This window comes from Centruroides sculpturatus, unplaced genomic scaffold (genome assembly GCF_000671375.1).
Source record: "Centruroides sculpturatus isolate CEXI.00-Female unplaced genomic scaffold, Cexi_2.0 scaffold341, whole genome shotgun sequence".
Lineage (NCBI taxonomy): Eukaryota > Metazoa > Arthropoda > Arachnida > Scorpiones > Buthidae > Centruroides > Centruroides sculpturatus.
The window spans coordinates 527,792-545,752 of NW_019384623.1; the positions used below are offsets into that span (position 1 = coordinate 527,792).

The window sequence follows — 17,961 nt, forward strand, 5'->3', positions numbered from 1 at the left end:
GATGAGAGAATTCTTTCTCAAAAGTGATTAATGTTAAGTATTTATGAATCTTTCATTATAAGAATCAAATACTTTTTGAAGTAATTTTTACTATTAGTTTAGAGAATTATCAACTGCTTTCTTATTAATATAATAAATATTTCTAGGTTAATCTTTACCTATGTGCAACATCATGGCTGCACTTCCGGAATCTCAACAGCAAGCATCTTTTGAATTTCAATGTAGGCAGCGCTGTTAGCCAAAGAATTATGTAAATAAGATTTATTTAATTATAAATTAATTATTAATTATAAATTATATTATTATTTTATTTAATAAATTGATCATTAGGGAAGGATAGGTTTAGGTTAGGTTAGGAGTTTGCTGCAGGCAAAGAGGGCCACGCAGCAGCAGTGTACTCACACCAACTTGTACCCATAACTAAGGAAAAAAAGAGGCTGAAGGCCTCAACTAATCAATGGTTCAAACAGGATCTCTCACATTGATAAGTAAACTGTCGAGGCCTTTGGCCTATCTTTTTTCCTTAGTCATGGGTACAAGCTGATGCAAGTGTCTGTACACTGCTACTGCATGGCCCTATTTGCCTGTGGCAAACTCCTAATCTAACTTAAACCTAACCTTCCCTAATGATCAATTTATTAAATAAAGTAGTAATATAACTTTTAAAATATAGATTTATAATTTATAATTAAATAAATCTTATTTACATAATTCTTTGGCTAACAGTGCCACCTACATTGAAAATTCAAAAGATGCTTGCTGTCGAGATTCCAGAAGTGCAGCCATGACTGTGCATGTAAGTAAAGATTAACCTATTTCTACATATTATGTTTGTATAACCTCTTTAATGAAATTAGTAGTTTTTTATGAAAAAATAATTTAATAAGTTTATCTATAAATTATATTGTATTTACTTACTTCTTTTCCTTTTTTAATTTTAACCATGTTATTATTATAGGAAATATTCATTCCAATCATACAACTAATATTGCTGTTAAAATAGCATTCATCAATTTCTCCTACAATTGCAAAACTTTTTGTTTTATCTGTGGCCAAGACAAATCGTCCTACAACTTGGAATGGATAATACCAGTCATCAAATGTTACAAAATGAGGATCACCAAATCCTTTGCATTGAGCTGGAATAAACAGAAAAATATCTTATTGTTATAAAGTATAAAATCCAATTTATTAACTAGCTGGAATAAATTATATAAGATTGATTATTTAATGAATTATATTAAATAACCAATATTAAAATCCAGGATACAGTTTATATGATGAGTACTTTATTTCAAGTACAGTGGAACCTTGCTTAATGAGCACTTCTTATAACAAGTAATTTGCATAACAAGCAAAACAAATTGTAAAAAAAATGACTCACTTAACGAGCAACATTTCACATAACAAATGATGAGGAGAAGGAAGTCCCAGATTGTGTGCATGCTATATCAGTCTGTTTAGCATTTGTTCCACTTGCATCTTAGTGTTGCTTGTGATCACACATTTTTCCAAACTTGTATTCACACATATTACACATAACATCAACAACCATAATCCATTATACAATATATACTCCAAACAATATGCCAAATTATTGCACTATGTAAAGGCTATAATTAAATATTAAAAATTAAATAATTTGACTAGAGATAGACAGTTATGCTGCCATCTCATATTAAATTTAATGACCAATTCCAAATTAAATTTTGAATTTTTTTCCCCTGCAAATTGAATCAGTATTCCAAGTTGGTTCATTCCATACTAGAAAAAAAGATGATGATGATTCATGTTCCTTAACAATGTATATTGTATAATTTTCTTTAAATAAACATTACACATAAAATATTTGAGTATTTTTTTTTTGGCATGAAATGCATTATTGTATTTTACATTAATTTATATGGGAAAAATTGTTTCACTTAATGAGTTTTGCATTATGAGTAAGATTCTGAAACAAATTATGCTCATTAAGCAAGGTTCCACTGTATATATTTATTTTGTTTCTCTAAAATAAGATATTTTTTTGTTACTATGTGAACCTAATAATGATCTGTGTAAGACTGAAGTAACCATCATATAAAATTGTTTTTTGGTAAGTTTTTAAGGTTGGTTATTTGGTAAGTATTCCTGTAATTCTATATTACATGTTATACATGTAATATAGAATTACATGTATAACATGTAATATAGAATTGCAGGAATACTTACCAAATGTAATTTTTTTAAAAGTAAAAAACTAGTTATACAAATATCATTCAAATCAGCAACTACATCAATTCTACACTCTTGTCCAAAAAATAATCATAATTGCCCAATCCATAGATAGAGCAAACCATTATCAAAATAAACAGTGGAAAATTTTTAGGACTGTTTCCAGGCAATAAAAACACTCAAGTAGTAGTCAAATGTTCCATTAAAAAAGCACACATTAATGCAAATTTGTAAAAGCAGTAGCATGGCATTGTTTCTGTTTCACTAATGTTTGATGCTGACAGTAAAAATGCCAAAAAGGTGATTTTATGAAAGAAGAATTATGAATAACTAAAAGCAGATCAACTGAAGACAGCTATGTCCAGAACTCTAAATATGCAACAGAGTAAATGTCATATCCAGGCTTTGGACCAAATTGAAAAGAACAAGAGATGTTGAATGTTAACCAGAAAATAGATGTCCAAGCATTACTATCCCCTCAATAGGACTGTTTGATGTTAACAGTTCATTTTATCAGAATGTCTATTAGGCAGTTCTTTGTAGAGCTGTCTATGATTACTAATTTTTGAGTTTCTTGACAGCTCTGTATAAGAAGATTCAGGTGAATGGTCTTTTTGGCAGATGCCCATTAGATTGCATTTCATTGATCCCTGTACACTGTAGAGTCCATTTAAGATGATGTCAAGATTAGAATCTGGAGAAAATAGGAAATCTGATATAGCTCTGTGGACATCACGGAAAGAAAACAGTTTGGAAGTGGCAGTATTATGGTCTTGGACATCATTATGCATGTCTGCATTGAAGGGCTACATTTTTGCAAAAGATGCTATTACTGCCAAAAGGTCAATGACTTTCTTGACAGTAAAGATCAAGATATTTGTTGCGTAGAATGGCCAGAAACTTCTCCAGACAACAGAACGTGTGGGATGCTTTAGGGAGAAGAGTTGCATCCTGACAACCTCCACCAAAAACACTCCAGAAGCTTCAAGATACTCCTGTTCAAAGTGAGTTTTGCTTGACAGAATTAATAAACAACATTATAACATACATGAAAAATTGCTATGCAATGTGTTCGCATGCAGGAGGCAGCCACACACCTTGTTAATAATTTTCTGTGCAAAAAGAATTACAACAATACTTGTTAGTTTTCATGTTGCTTTTGATTTGATATAACTTAGACAAAGTTTTTGTTTTCAACTGTTTTTCTTCATAAAGAATACATTGTTCTGTTTTTGTGTTACGTTTTACACTGTTTTGATCACTAGTTCCTGAGATCTAGACTAAATTAAAAGTTAAAGTAAAATTCTCTGAAGTCATTGGATTGGACTGATACATTTTAACCTTGAGATATCTCCATAAAAAAAAAGTTAAAAATTCCAGTCTAAAGACTATTAAGGCCAGTCAGTTCAACTTTCAGGTATTTTCATAATGCAAAATTCATTGAAAATAAGACAATAATATTTAACATGTTGTAATGCTATATAAATGGCTTCAAGATGCAGATCTACATAAGAATAAGATTTTCATCCTTTATTATTCAATTATAATAACGCATTAATGCTGATTTTTGATTTACCTTGTAACTAATGATACATCAATAAATAAAATTGTATACAGTCAACCGCCCTATAACACTGTTGATAATTCTGTTTTATATGAATTTCATGCTGTACGAGTTACTTAGATTTTACAAATATGTGTGCCGGGCTGTGAACGACACACGTATTTGTAAAATCTAAGTGACTTGTACAACATGGAATTCTTATAAAATGGAATTATCAACAGTGTTATAGGGGAATCGACTGTAATTTTAAGGTATTTTCAACTAAAATTATCTCAAAACTAATCTAAACCGACAAAATAAAATTATTGTTTAAATTTTATTATGTAATAAAAATTAGCCTACTATAAAATTATCATAGAAAAAACATTCACTGCTAAGGAATAGGAGAAATAAAAGAGAAATTATCAATATAAAAATAGAAACCCAGTTCATTTTCAAATAAGTTTTGCTGGTTTGAAGGCTTATTTCTTTTGATTTTTTAAAATCAGTCAANATAAATGGCTTCAAGATGCAGATCTACATAAGAATAAGATTTTCATCCTTTATTATTCAATTATAATAACGCATTAATGCTGATTTTTGATTTACCTTGTAACTAATGATACATCAATAAATAAAATTGTATACAGTCAACCGCCCTATAACACTGTTGATTATTCCGTTTTATATGAATTTCATGCTGTACGAGTTACTTAGATTTTACAAATATGTGTGCCGGGCTGTGAACGACACACATATTTGTAAAATCTAAGTGACTTGTACAACATGGAATTCTTATAAAATGGAATTATCAACAGTGTTATAGGGGAATCGACTGTAATTTTAGGGTATTTTCAACTAAAATTATCTCAAAACTAATCTAAACAGACAAAATAAAATTATTGTTTAAATTTTATTATGTAATAAAAATTAGCCTACTATAAAATTATCATAGAAAAAACATTCACTGCTAAGGAATAGGAGAAATAAAAGAGAAATTATCAATATAAAAATAGAAACCCAGTTCATTTTCAAATAAGTTTTGCTGGTTTGAAGGCTTATTTCTTTTGATTTTTTATAATCAGTCAAATTTAAACATTATCTTATTTTTAATTAGTTTTGGTTTTGTTTAGAAAAGTTAATAAAAAAATAAAAATAAATCTAAAGCTTCTTTCTAAATAAATTTTAAATTGTTGAAATTTTACAACTTTATAAAGAAAACTTTTAAATTCAAAAAGTCAAAAAAAGTAAGGAAGATATTGAATTCTTTAAAAATATTTTCAATTATTTTCAGATTCATTTGGAATATGATATTTCATGTTACTAATAATGGATTAATATAAATTTACCTTCCAAAATTCCTATCAAAATGTGTTTGTTTGTGATCACATGTTGCATGTAGTTTATTTTTAAATATTTACAGAAAGATGATTTTAAAGTAATATAATATATAAAATTCATCTGGTTTGTACATTTATTTTGCATGTTAAGTCATCATAAGATGATCAATGTGTCAAATAATTAATGTGAACAAAATAACCTAATTCTTCAGATACAATATATCAGGTAAATAAGTCTCATTTATTTTATAACACAGTTATTTAATCTGCACAGCATATTAATAAAGTTGCTTTTAATTATTACTTTTTCATATAATACAACAGCATTTCTTGAAAAAATAATAATTAAATAAAAATATTTAATAATCCAAATTTATAATGTAAATATATGTTCTTCTAAATTTAACACATAACTTCATCTCAAATAAATTTCTCCATATTTCTTTAAATAATTAGCCAAAAACTAAATTTAAAAACATTACTTGCCATTTAAACAGTTTTCTGGTAATTTACATGTCTCTCCATCTAATACAGTTCCAGATGGACAAAAGCAACCAGGCACACACATTTCTGAACAAGACTTTTCTTTATAATTGTCACAGGTGGGTTGACAAGCTGGTCCACAATCTTCCCATACAAATCCTGGCTTGCAACCTGTACCTAATTGAAATAAATCATTATTCAACTAGATAATATATAAAATGTTTAGAAGTAAAAAAATTGTTTATTTTATATTTTAACTAGCAGATAGACCCAATGTGCTTGGGCAAAAAGTAACAATAGTGAAGATTAAGATTATTACGTTATAGTCAATCTTACCCATTTTCAAAGAATGCAAGAATTAGGTCCCACTGTTTCCAGACTAATTAGAGAATTTTTAGATGGGTTAAAAAAAGTTCAATTTTGATCCCACATTTCAGTTCCATGTCTTTCCAGTTCATTGATTTTATCCACCAATAACTTGTACAAATGCACAGAGTATGCTCTATGGTCACTACTGGATCAGCAACCAGTTTCTTGACACTGTTAACAGCCACAGAATTGCCAGGAGGAAGTTTGTTGATAAATACATTAATTTTCTTGAGTTCTTGCAGTAGAATACTACACTGTTTATCTAAGACCCCTAATGGGTGACTACTGGACTGGGTGGTAATGGCAGTCCAGTTATGTCACGGTACAAGTGCTCTCGACTAGGGCACTTGAGAAGAACCATTTTCATTTTTAAAATGAAGTTGTTGGCTTGCCATATTCTACACAAATACATTAACATACTTGGTGTAGGGCATGGGCAAGACAAATCACATGCTTTAGGTTGTTGTAGATGCACTTCAAATTTGAGAATGCTAACAACATGTAAGATACTTGATCTGTAACAAGCCAAACCTTTTTGTACTAGACACCATTTGGCCACAACTTGACACAAACATCATTGAAAGTTTGGGACACTGTAGTTGAGTTCGTATTTTCAAGTTGGTACATTTTGAACAACATTGGTTGTACATAGCGGTCAGTGGCACAACAAGAATGTTCAGCACATACTGTTTTGAGGAATCCATTGTTTAGTCAGTATAAACACTACAGGATTGTCTCTGACAACGTCCAATATTTTAGATAATGTTTGATCACAAACAGGTTTAACGTAGTTTTTTTCTCATTGGGGACAAGCTTTCCTGTATATTTATGAAAAAATGACTTAAAGACTGGATTGTTTACCTTATATAAGGGTATATTTACCTGCAGAAGAGTGGTCATTAAATCTGCATAAAACATATTATTAGCATTCTGAAATTATTCTCCTCTTTCAAATATAAATGTCTGCTCGAAATTCCATCTTTTTTGTTTGCCTTCTCTATGCTTTTCTGAACTCGTGTGTCACCTGATTTTCGTTTCACGGTGTTTCACATCAACCAAAACCACATAATCACAAATGGAACAGCAATTAACTTTTCTAACTGTGCAAACGCCTTCATCTTTAAACTTATTTGCTAAAATGTTCAGTTTAGATGTGGACAATTTTGCCATTTTCTAATGTCGCTGACACTGAACAAAGGAAAATGGAACTGTTGTGCTCACAAGTCAATTCAGGTCACCTTACCCTGGTAAGGTGACCTCAATACAGGGCCATGTTCAGTAATGCAAAACACCTAAGTTAGAATTCCGAGTGGCTTAGTGGGGAGAGATAAAAATGTTCTGAGCATCATTGAATGATTATTCTGTTAAACAACTGGGCAAAATGGTGGACAAAGTTAAAATTATGATTGCAACAATTGTCACAAACAAATTAATAAAGCAATTATTAATTGTAATCAATGAAATAGACCGTTATCTGCCGTTAAAAATGTATTCGCAATCTATTACTGACATATGATAATTTTACATTTCAAAGTCATTTTAGAATGAGTTAATGATTTAGAATGAGAGAATAACTTTGCAATTGTTATAATAAAATATGTTAAGTCCAACACGAGCAGCCATCTTGCAAATCGTATGAAGAGACAAAAATAATGATGTCACTAGTAGAAGTTAGCATAAATAAAAAAAGCTGATTAAACTAGCTAGAATTTTAGTGGTGGGAGGAGTCAAGGACTAGGTAGAAATGAGTTTAACATCGCAACATAACTAGACTTAGCAAGAATTCTGCATTACTGAACATGGCCCAGAATTTTGTAGATTATTCTTTTCTTAGAAAAGAAAACACAGGTTGCAGATTTTCAGTGAATCTGTTTACATTCTTAGAACAACCCTAAGGCTTAATTGTTTAGTCCAGAAAATTCCCCTTTACTCCCTTTTCTCTCAACAAAAGAAGAGAGTAAGCTAATTATCATATTTTTTTCTCTGCATATGTGGTCTGGTTTAATAAATTTGTGTTTTTCCTCTCAAGTGAATGAATAAAACCACAAAAAAAAAATAATAATAATAATTGTCAACATATTCTTTTAAAATGTAAAAAAGTGGAAAGATGGGTGCAAAATATGTAGTTTGTTGCTAGTCACCATTTTGGGGGCTGGTTTGCATTTTGGATGCATTTGGGTGCTAAACAATTTGGCAATGAGTGGGCCTATTGCACTAAAACTGATGTAGTTTGTCTTTTTACACTCTGCCCCTTTCAAAAATCAAATGGGTGTGGTACCCAAAAATCCAGACCTTAATAATAATAATAAAAAAGAACAAAAATGAGAACATTATTTTATTTTGTCAACATCGTCATCAAAGAACTTTTCTAAAAATCAGTTGGACAATTTGTAATATTTGTAATAACTTCTGCTGATTCGCTTCCAATCATCGAATCAATGCCTCCTTCCCCCTTTAAAACGCTTCACCCCCTTTTCTCTCGTTTCTTCTGCCATTCCTCCACTAAACGTTTCGATTTAATGGACATTTGTAGATCTTTCTCAATATTTTTCTTTATTTTAATGACGAAAAATTGAAGTTAAATCTCTTTAAATTATATATTTTAAAGAATTCGACACACTTTTCCTTAAAAAATTAAAAGAAAATACGTTTATTTGGTGCTTATATATAGAAACGTATACCCAATACTTAAATATGGTGGATGTAAACATTTTTATTTTTTAAACTTTTTAAAATATACTTTTATATTATTTATTAGAAAATATTCTATATAATATTCGGTCCTATAAACAGAAACCTGCCTAAAACAGTGCTGTACAAAACAGAAACCTGTCTTAATCGGCCTTGTAAACAGAAACTCCTCTAGAACAGTTCTTTACAAAGAAGAAACCCACCTATATCGGCCCCATACAAAACAAAAAAAATCTCTCTTAAACAGTCCCATACAAAATAGAAACCTGTCTAGAGCGAAAATTTGTATGTTTGGAAAACAGTTATAAGTAATATGAACTTAGTAATGCGGACATTTTCGGTGTTACAGTAGCTCTAATTCTTAATTTTAATCAATGCAGCGAGTTCGAATCAGAGTCGACCCGTCAGCAATTTGGGCTGTAATTTAAAAAACTCGTAGACTTATAAATTCCCTACTGTCGTTTGTCTGTCTTTATTTATTTACTATTTTCTTTAATTTCAATTCAATTCAATTCAATTCGATTTTATNAGGTCGCGGATAAGTCGATAAGGTGTTGGCCGAGTACGAGTAAACACACGTTTAAGATATAATATAAATTTAATTAGTAAACGCTATACAAAAAGGATACTAATAATATACGGTCTATCCTTGTATTTGACCCTTTTTTGCTCCCCTCTATCATGTAACCGGTGAAAGTTCTTGCTAATTGGCTACTTATTTGTATGTTGTATCAAAATTGGAACTGAATAAGCTCCTGCTGTGAGGGGAGAACTTCTAAGACATTTCTAAGGCCACCTTTCAAAGTGATGCAGTACACTTATAGGTCAAAAGGTCTAGCCTTTACTTGAGTGAGGGGGAAAAAAGAGAAATAATGATAAAAATAAAAATTTACAGATGTGAAAATTTGCACGGGAGTCCAAATTCTCATAAAAGCTCCTAAACTTTATCTTTTATATTCTAATAAATGGGTGTTAATTGTAAATGGAGTTCTTGCCTCGGTGTCTAATGCTACCAACCATATACACAGTTCACATCTTACCATCCTGACTGGCACTCCTTAAATAGGGGAGTGTCAACTATGATCTAAACAAATATCATGTTAGTGATAAGACATCATTGGGTCCTCACATATACGTTACGATGAGTCTTATTATAGAACTAAAAATAAAAGTTGTAGTTTGCGTACACATGCTTGCCTAACTTGTTCCAATAAAAATAACTAATATATAGAACCCCAGAAACTCAACTTTCTATTCAATTATACTAATATTTATTACTCACATAATAAAACATTGTATATCAATTGAAATCATTAGTTAATATCATTTTCAGACTTCTCCGAAAAGAATTTATTATTATTGGAATTAAAACACATTTTCTTTCAAAAAAATATTTTTATTCTTTATTTGTATTTTGAACTATCATATTTTGTTGTTTTGGTTATATATTTTATCTAATAAATGTTTAAAATTTAATACATTGTTGTTGTTATTTTTTTCATTTTTGGTTCTTTCTGCCCTGTGGGAACTAAGAGAGCCCTTAAATCAGCCTATCTTTGATTCAGGCAGATTCATAATGGAGATGGTCAGGTAATAAGGAATGAGCCTAACATATCTGGGACAGAACACTTTCAAAAAATTTTTGGAGTTTTAGACTGTTTGAATTTGATCCTGAGTTTCCCAGAGTGATAGGCTGACACTTTAACTGCCTTGGTCATCTGGCCATCTTTTTTATTCATGTATTGTTATTCTATGTCTAATGTAGTGGCTAAAAACAATTTCATAAAATCAAATAAAAATCTAAGGTTTATTTATTTGGCGATTTTTTAATTTTATATCAGTTTATTATCATGAAAATTAATAGCTAGTGTTTACTGAAATATTTTACATATATTTTATGAAGAGTATTCATTTAATTTAAAATTTAGAGATGAAAAAAATTTAAGACTACTCACCACAACCATACTTCATTCTCCAATTTAATAATGGATGTTTTAATTTATTTTCACATGCTTCTAATAATGGAAGGAAACTATTGCATTCACATTCAGATGATGAATTTTTATTTTGTCTCAAGCAATCACACATAGAAGTGATGCAGGCTTTAAAATACATTTCAACATTCAAAACATCAGAACATTGATCAAATGGACTTTCTCTAAAAATTAAATAAATTATTTTAAATAGTTCAATATATTATTTTAGTAAATTTATGTTTTTATTAAAATGTAAAAAAATTTTAAATAAACTAAAATTTATTATTTCAGATTACTTTTATTAAACTTATTTTGATACTTATTGAACCTAATTTTCTTCACAAAATTAAAAAGAAATTATACAAAAAATGATGAAATAATAAGTTAAAAATTCTGTAAATAAATATGCTAATAATTCTATAAACAGATCCAATTTTATTGCTATATATATAATAAATTAATTTTATTTAACATTAGTATTGTTATTATAATTAAAACTATTTAATTTCAAATCAAAAATTTAAATATCTTATATATTATATTAAATCATTTTACAAAAAAATATCAATGAAATTTCAGATGTTTATAAAAATAGTTAATTTGTACAAAATCCTTATAAACTAGTGTATATCCTATAGCAAAAATATTTGTGTAAATTGTACATTTTCATATCTTTACATTTATATTTTACAAAAGCTAATAAAAATTAATATGTAGTCAATATATATTTTAAAAAATTGAAACTATAAATATATTATTTTAACAAAGTAATGCTCAAACTCAATTACTTAAAAACTACAAACTATTGTAATCAGACTCTATATATCTATCCCTCTTAATTGTATTGATTTTATGAATTAAGCAAAACAAAAAATGCAGAATTTTAAAAATTAATTGTAAATTATATTTCAAAAGAGAGTATAAATATGTTTTAGAAGATGTAAATATAAAAATGTTTTATAAAGATACCTTAATTTATTACATATTTTTAATGCTTTTTCTTTAATTTCAATAGGGCAAAATGTAGAAACACAATGTTTTGTAGAATTAGTATTTTTCCAACTGTCACCAAATTCTTTAGCTGTTGCTGTAATTTTTCCATCAGGTTTTTTCTTATCATCACTTATCATGCCATTATAAAAACCACACAAGCCTAATAACTTTTCCATATTCTCTGGAGGAGTCTAAATTTCAAGATATAGATAAAGATATATTACTACAAAGCAAGTTGAATAGTATTTTTAAATATTAGATTTCAGGGGCGGACTGGCCATGTGGAAAATGTGGAAAATTCCACATGGCCAGTCCGCCCCTGTTAGATTTTAATTCATAAATTTGTATAGAATTATGGAAAATTAATATTTATAATGAATTATACAAACTTTTTAATTTTAAACTGTTTTTATTAAAATTAGAGTCACCAAATAAAATTGTTTTTTGCTGAAGAAAACCTTCATAAGGATCATAGAATGTAGATGTAATGAAGTTTATCCAAGATGCATTATCCAAGAAAGTTTCTGCTGTCTTCTCACAGCTTTAAACTATCAGAAGACAGCAGAAACTTTCTATTTAAAATGAGAATTTTAATTTTATGCTTAGACATTGTGGATAAATTAATCATAGAGATTCTTGTTATGTCATTTTCTATAAAGAATGTTCTAATGCCTTTGAACATATGATCATACGAGAATTTCTATGACTCATTAATACAGTTAATTGATGCTAGATTAGTTATTAAATTTAGAAGAAATTTCAGGATGGGACATATGAAGAAATTGAAAAGCCTCTTAAATCTCAACAGCAAGACACCATCTCCCAAAAGATGTTAACCTACAGAACACATCCTAAAATTCAAGTACCAGATTTGTACTAAAGATTTACTCCCTAACAAATGAATCCTCTTATAGTACTTGTAAACTCCAAATTAAAAGATCACAATCCAGCAAACAGAATTTCTTGTAAAAACTTAGAAGAATCATCAAGGGACGGAATCAAATGAAAGATAGCAATCTGTTTGGTGCAACCAAATAAACATAGTTCAAGTCAACCTTTATCAATTATTGCATTAATAATCTAAATCATGGCTTTGGAAGAACAACTTACTAGTAACAAAACTAAAGAGTTGGTAGTACTTCATAAAGAGGACTGTTGAAAAAAGATATTAAAACACATTAAGAGCATTAAAATTATAAAGTTTTAGTTATGTAGCCAACTATCACTATCTCTAAAAATCTGAAAAGCAAGCATGATGAAGATGAGGGGCATCTTGCATCTTATCTTGTGGGTTCTGTACAGCTCCTATTAAATAGAAATTGCAAAAAACCTATAATCTTTCAGTATAATAATTTAATGATTCTTGAGACCTTTATTCTATTGTGTAGAAATTCTTAGATTCTTAGCATCAACCTTTAGGCCCCAGTTCCTACGTTTTCTGAGTAGAACTTGTGCTCCTACAACATTCTTCATACTGAAGGATGAATCTTATTCATATTATGTCCTATAGCACATGAGCTAGTTAAAGGGTCTTTGATAACTTCATCAGGTACTGTACTTTCTTTTTCAGTTTGGCATCCTCACATTGTGCTTGCCTCTGCCAATGTGCTGAGGAAGAAGGTATTAATAAAGTAAGTAAGGTATTAATAAAGTTGACCGTTGAATGTATGACAAGGGTGTCTTCTGTTAGGAAAATGCTGATAGTAGATGGGGAGAGCTGTTTGCCCATCACCCTACTCTCTCCTTAACACATGTGCATATCATCAAGTTCAAACAATTCATGTTGACATGAATTGTTTGAACTTGATGATATGCTTGAACTTGAGTTATGGATAAAAAAAGAAAATAATTTGTACTGTACACAGTTTGTTTCAGAATGGTAAAAATAATTTCAGCGAGTTCTCTTCTTTGATTATTTAACTTTGGCAGCTAAAATGCTTGAGAGATAAACCATTTGACCTCAATTTTCTGAAAGAAACCAAAATAACTTCAAAAGAAGCCAGTAATGACAGAGACAATGGCAGACGACAAGAAAGGCAACAACAACAGGAACATTCACACACATACTAGAAAAGATAATAATATCCCACAGAACCAAAAACAAAACCATATAGGGGTCTTCACTACTTCAAAACCTGATTGTATGGAATAAAAGCACAGACAAACACACCAAAACCATTAAAAAAATTAAAAACTAGGCCTTTCAGACCAATGAAAATTATACATAAATTATTTAATAAAAATATCTGTACAAAAATAAGTAAAAAATTTTTACACAGATTTTTTTTATCACATTGCATCATGGCTGCATTAATAAGCACCCACAGTGTGTTGTGGCATTTTTACATTGCCAGATTGCATTTTAATTGATTATTAAAAGAATATCAACACAAATTTCACTTTTTGATTTTACTGAATATGCCAAAACATGTTGTGTACATTTTTGAAAATGCCATGATGTGAAATTTGCATTGTGGCAGGATCTGAGAAGTCAGAACACACTATGATCAATTTTTTCAGGTCTTTGAGCCTAACATATACATTATGTATTTTTTCTTTTAGTTTAAATTAAAACTTTGCTTGAAAGAGTTATTATATCCAATTATTCTTCTGATATCCAATGTTATTCCTTATGTAGCTCAAAAATATTTAAATCATAATAAATGTCTTGAATATGAGCTAAAGTCAAATTATTATTAGTTAAAAAGTTGAAATTTAGTAGAGAAGTTAGAGAAATCATAATAAAATGAATATGTTGAAAATTTATTGTGAAAAAGTAAAAATATCAATGAATTAAATAAAAAGATAGCTGTTATATTCATTTAATAAACTATAAAATTTAAACAGTAATTATTTTTACTGTTTAAAATAATAGATTTTTCAATACAAATTTATCCAATGGACTTAAATATTTTATGACAAAATATGAGTCTAGTAGAAATCCCGGGGCTCTATTCTACTGTATGAGATCTACTTGTGAGATTCAACTCATAATGTCTGATGGGATATGTATGTTGTCAACTCGATAGAACTCACTATAGCTTAATCTGCAGCATAAGAAGAAACTTTCTGATGTCACATGATTACACATTGCATTCAACTCTTCTTACCTTCTCACTACATAATGAGAACAATTCTCATGGCTACTCCCTAATCTAACTACCAGTCTTTCAAGTCAAGTTTTTTTCCATCAATAACTTTTTTCAAATTAACTTTGAAAACATTCCATGTCTATAAAAAAGTTTCATACATTAAATCATTTGATTGTAGACAATGATAGATATAAATTATATTTCCATTTGATATAAATACACATTTTAATTTAACTTTTTAAATTAAGAGCTTTTTAATGATTTACATAGTTTTTTCTGAGTTCACTATTAAATATTTCAATATTTAAAATCCTATGTTGTATATTAATTAGTGAGGGTTGCGGCAGAACATGGGGATGCGGTTCACGACAACCAAAAGGCGCATCCCAAGGAATGTAACATGGGAGATGCAGTCTTAGCTAATGAGATGCAGCCCAGTAAAGGGTCAGACAAACAGTATGAGGGGTCCAACGCAGGAGGAAAATTCAAGTCCAACGGGAGACAGTTGGAATGTGAGATCGAACGGAAAAGGCCAGAGATCATCTGGGATGGATTGGGAAGTGACCAGAATTCATCATCAACTTGTTGAGGTGTATGGTTGTAATGTCATGTCACAAAAACAAGTGTTGTTTTGATGCACTAAGTTCAATAAAGGCAGGATAGGTGTGCAAACTCAGCAAACTGAATTGTTATGGTGCTTCAACTGGGAGGTACTGGAACATCCTCCCTATAGCCCCAACCTGGCACTCTGTGATTTCCATCTCTTCAGACCATTAAAGAAGCATCTGGGTGGTAGGTGATTCCAAACTGATATGGAAGTTCAGCAAGCCGTCATGGCATGACTGAAGAGGGACTTGATGTAGATTTCTTCTCTGCTGGCATCGATGCCTTGGTATACCATTGGAATAAATGTTTGGACAAGCATGGTGACTATGTTGAAAAATAATATGTACCAGTGTCATAATAATCTGTATCACCATATCTGCCTGTGAAATAAAATTTGTATAGGAGAGCTCTTGTTACCTTATTTTTTGAATCACTCTCGTACAAACATTGGAGATTCATCAGTTTAATTTTAACTAGTAATATAATGTTCCAACGAGCTATATTTTTATTGATCTACAACACACACAAAGTTAAAGTGTACACTAAATATAATAGACTGTTGGCTTAATACAACAAATTGTACAGTACTAATTTTCCTATAATAAACCAATCCATTGTTGAAACTGTTATAGTTTTATTAACTTCTCATTATTTAATTATTATTTAAAACAAACAAACATATATTTTCCTAATTATCTGCAGTTTTAGGAAGGCCAATACCATCAACATTCAGTAAAATAATGAGATTCCATAATTTTTACTTATCTTTTACCATAAATGAGATAAAAATATGATATCTGAAAAATTTAATATGTTCATCCAAAAAATTAATTGTTAGTTTGAGCTACCTCACTATTACTAGCTTCATCACATGTTACTAAACAACTCCACATGCGTGTGTTGTATTCTTTCTCAGTTTGTATCGTATTTTCCTATTGGCTAAATGCATGTGGAAGTTATTTAGCTAGAACCAGCAACTTTATAAAGTCATTACTATCCCTGTCATTGGGTGGACCTGCAAAATAGTTGATGTTTGATTTCAATTTATGACAGTGAGTTGAGTCAACTGCAATGTTACCAAATGTCATTTGACAACTTCTCACATAGTAGACCAGATCCCCTGGTTCTTATTAGTAAAGTTTCCACTTAAGCATAAAGAAAATTTTGAAACTAATAAATTTTTCTGATGTCATTTTGATAAAATGATAAAAAAATAATTTGTTTATAAACATTATTGCAAATACAAAATGTTAGAGTAAGTTTCATTATATCAAACTTTTATCAGATTAAGAATATCTATGTTATATGATCACAAGTTTATAAATTAGGTAAATAAAATTTATGATCATATTAAATCAGAATTTGATAAGTAATTGTATTGAATAAATATAAGTAAAACATTTTATTTAAAATTTTATCAAATTAAATAAAAGATTCTTACCTCTATGTGAAGATTTGCTTGTTTATCTCTGATGACAGTAAAATTATATTTTTGAGATTTAATTCTGACATGATTTCCAAAAATTTCAACTGTGATGTTGAAATTCTGCTTATTGAATAAAACTAATTGACTTGCTGTATAATTATTTCCATTAATTGTAACATGAATGTCATCATAAATTTCTATTAAAATTTCATTTTGGTATATAGTATATTTTTGATGGCACTTTGACTTATCTTGAGATTCACATATTTTTTCTCCTATAAATAAAACAATATATTCTTGTTAAAAATTTTAATAACAAATAATTCTTATTTTATATAAATTATGAATAATATTTATACATAAATTTTATTTTGACCTCATTGAATCTAATTCATTAGTATTATATATATTTAATGGCATTTAATTTATAGTATTTCCTTTCATTTATCTATATGTCTTTGTTATGTATCTTAGCTATTTTTTTCAGGTCAATGCATCCTTTGTGTCTTGGCTGGTCAACACCCATCAGCTAGCTAATATATGTGACATGAATCATTGGCTCCAACACAAAAAAAATGAAGATTTTTTGTTGGAGGATTGTAGAAAAGCAGAAGCAGGAAAAAAGTGGGAGTTTGGACTGAGGAAAGATAGACAAAAGGAGTTCAAAAAGGAAATAAAGAAACTAGGAGAGAAAGTGCCACACAAGGATGGTGAAAAAAGTTCATGTATGGAAAAGATGATGGTATTGTTGGAATCTCATCCTAAGAAAATTAGACTTTGATTTTCAATATGAAGGCAAAGTAAGTTAAGCTTCAGAAGAAAACAGTCCAAGAAAAAAACTGTCTCTGCAAGTAATATTTGTAAAGAAGTGGTAACCTTCTCCCCTTGGTTTGGTAAAGTATGTTGGCCAACTGGTAATTATTCTTCTTTTCAACTGTTATATTTCTTTAATACTAATATCATGTATTACACGTAAAATTTTTTATAACTGTGATTAATTGTTGAATCAGGCTGTACTGACTGCTAATATAATATTGTGTGTTCCACATATTTGTAACCATTTTTGTAACATAATTACTTAAAAAGTTAATTTGAGATAATAAACAAACTTTTACATAAATAATATTTTATAAATAATTTTATAAATTTAACACTTCCATTTTGCATGCCATTATCATCTATTGATAACTTTTTGAATTAAATAATTATATATATATATATATATAAG

At 29.2% G+C, this 17,961-nt stretch overlaps 1 protein-coding gene across 1 annotated transcript in view; it reads right to left on the bottom strand.

The window, feature by feature from the left end:
* Nucleotides 1–732: 732 nt before the first annotated feature.
* Nucleotides 733–17,961, bottom strand: part of LOC111625550 (hemocytin-like) — a 53,730-nt gene continuing 36,501 nt past the window's right edge. Inside the window, exons 9-14 of the mRNA XM_023368712.1 lie at nucleotides 16,749–17,008; nucleotides 11,586–11,800; nucleotides 10,596–10,798; nucleotides 5,584–5,757; nucleotides 903–1,139; nucleotides 733–788 (exon numbers count right to left, since the gene is read on the bottom strand). Coding sequence (XP_023224480.1) covers nucleotides 733–788; nucleotides 903–1,139; nucleotides 5,584–5,757; nucleotides 10,596–10,798; nucleotides 11,586–11,800; nucleotides 16,749–17,008 — 1,145 coding nt within the window. The remainder of the gene's footprint in view (nucleotides 789–902; nucleotides 1,140–5,583; nucleotides 5,758–10,595; nucleotides 10,799–11,585; nucleotides 11,801–16,748; nucleotides 17,009–17,961) is intronic.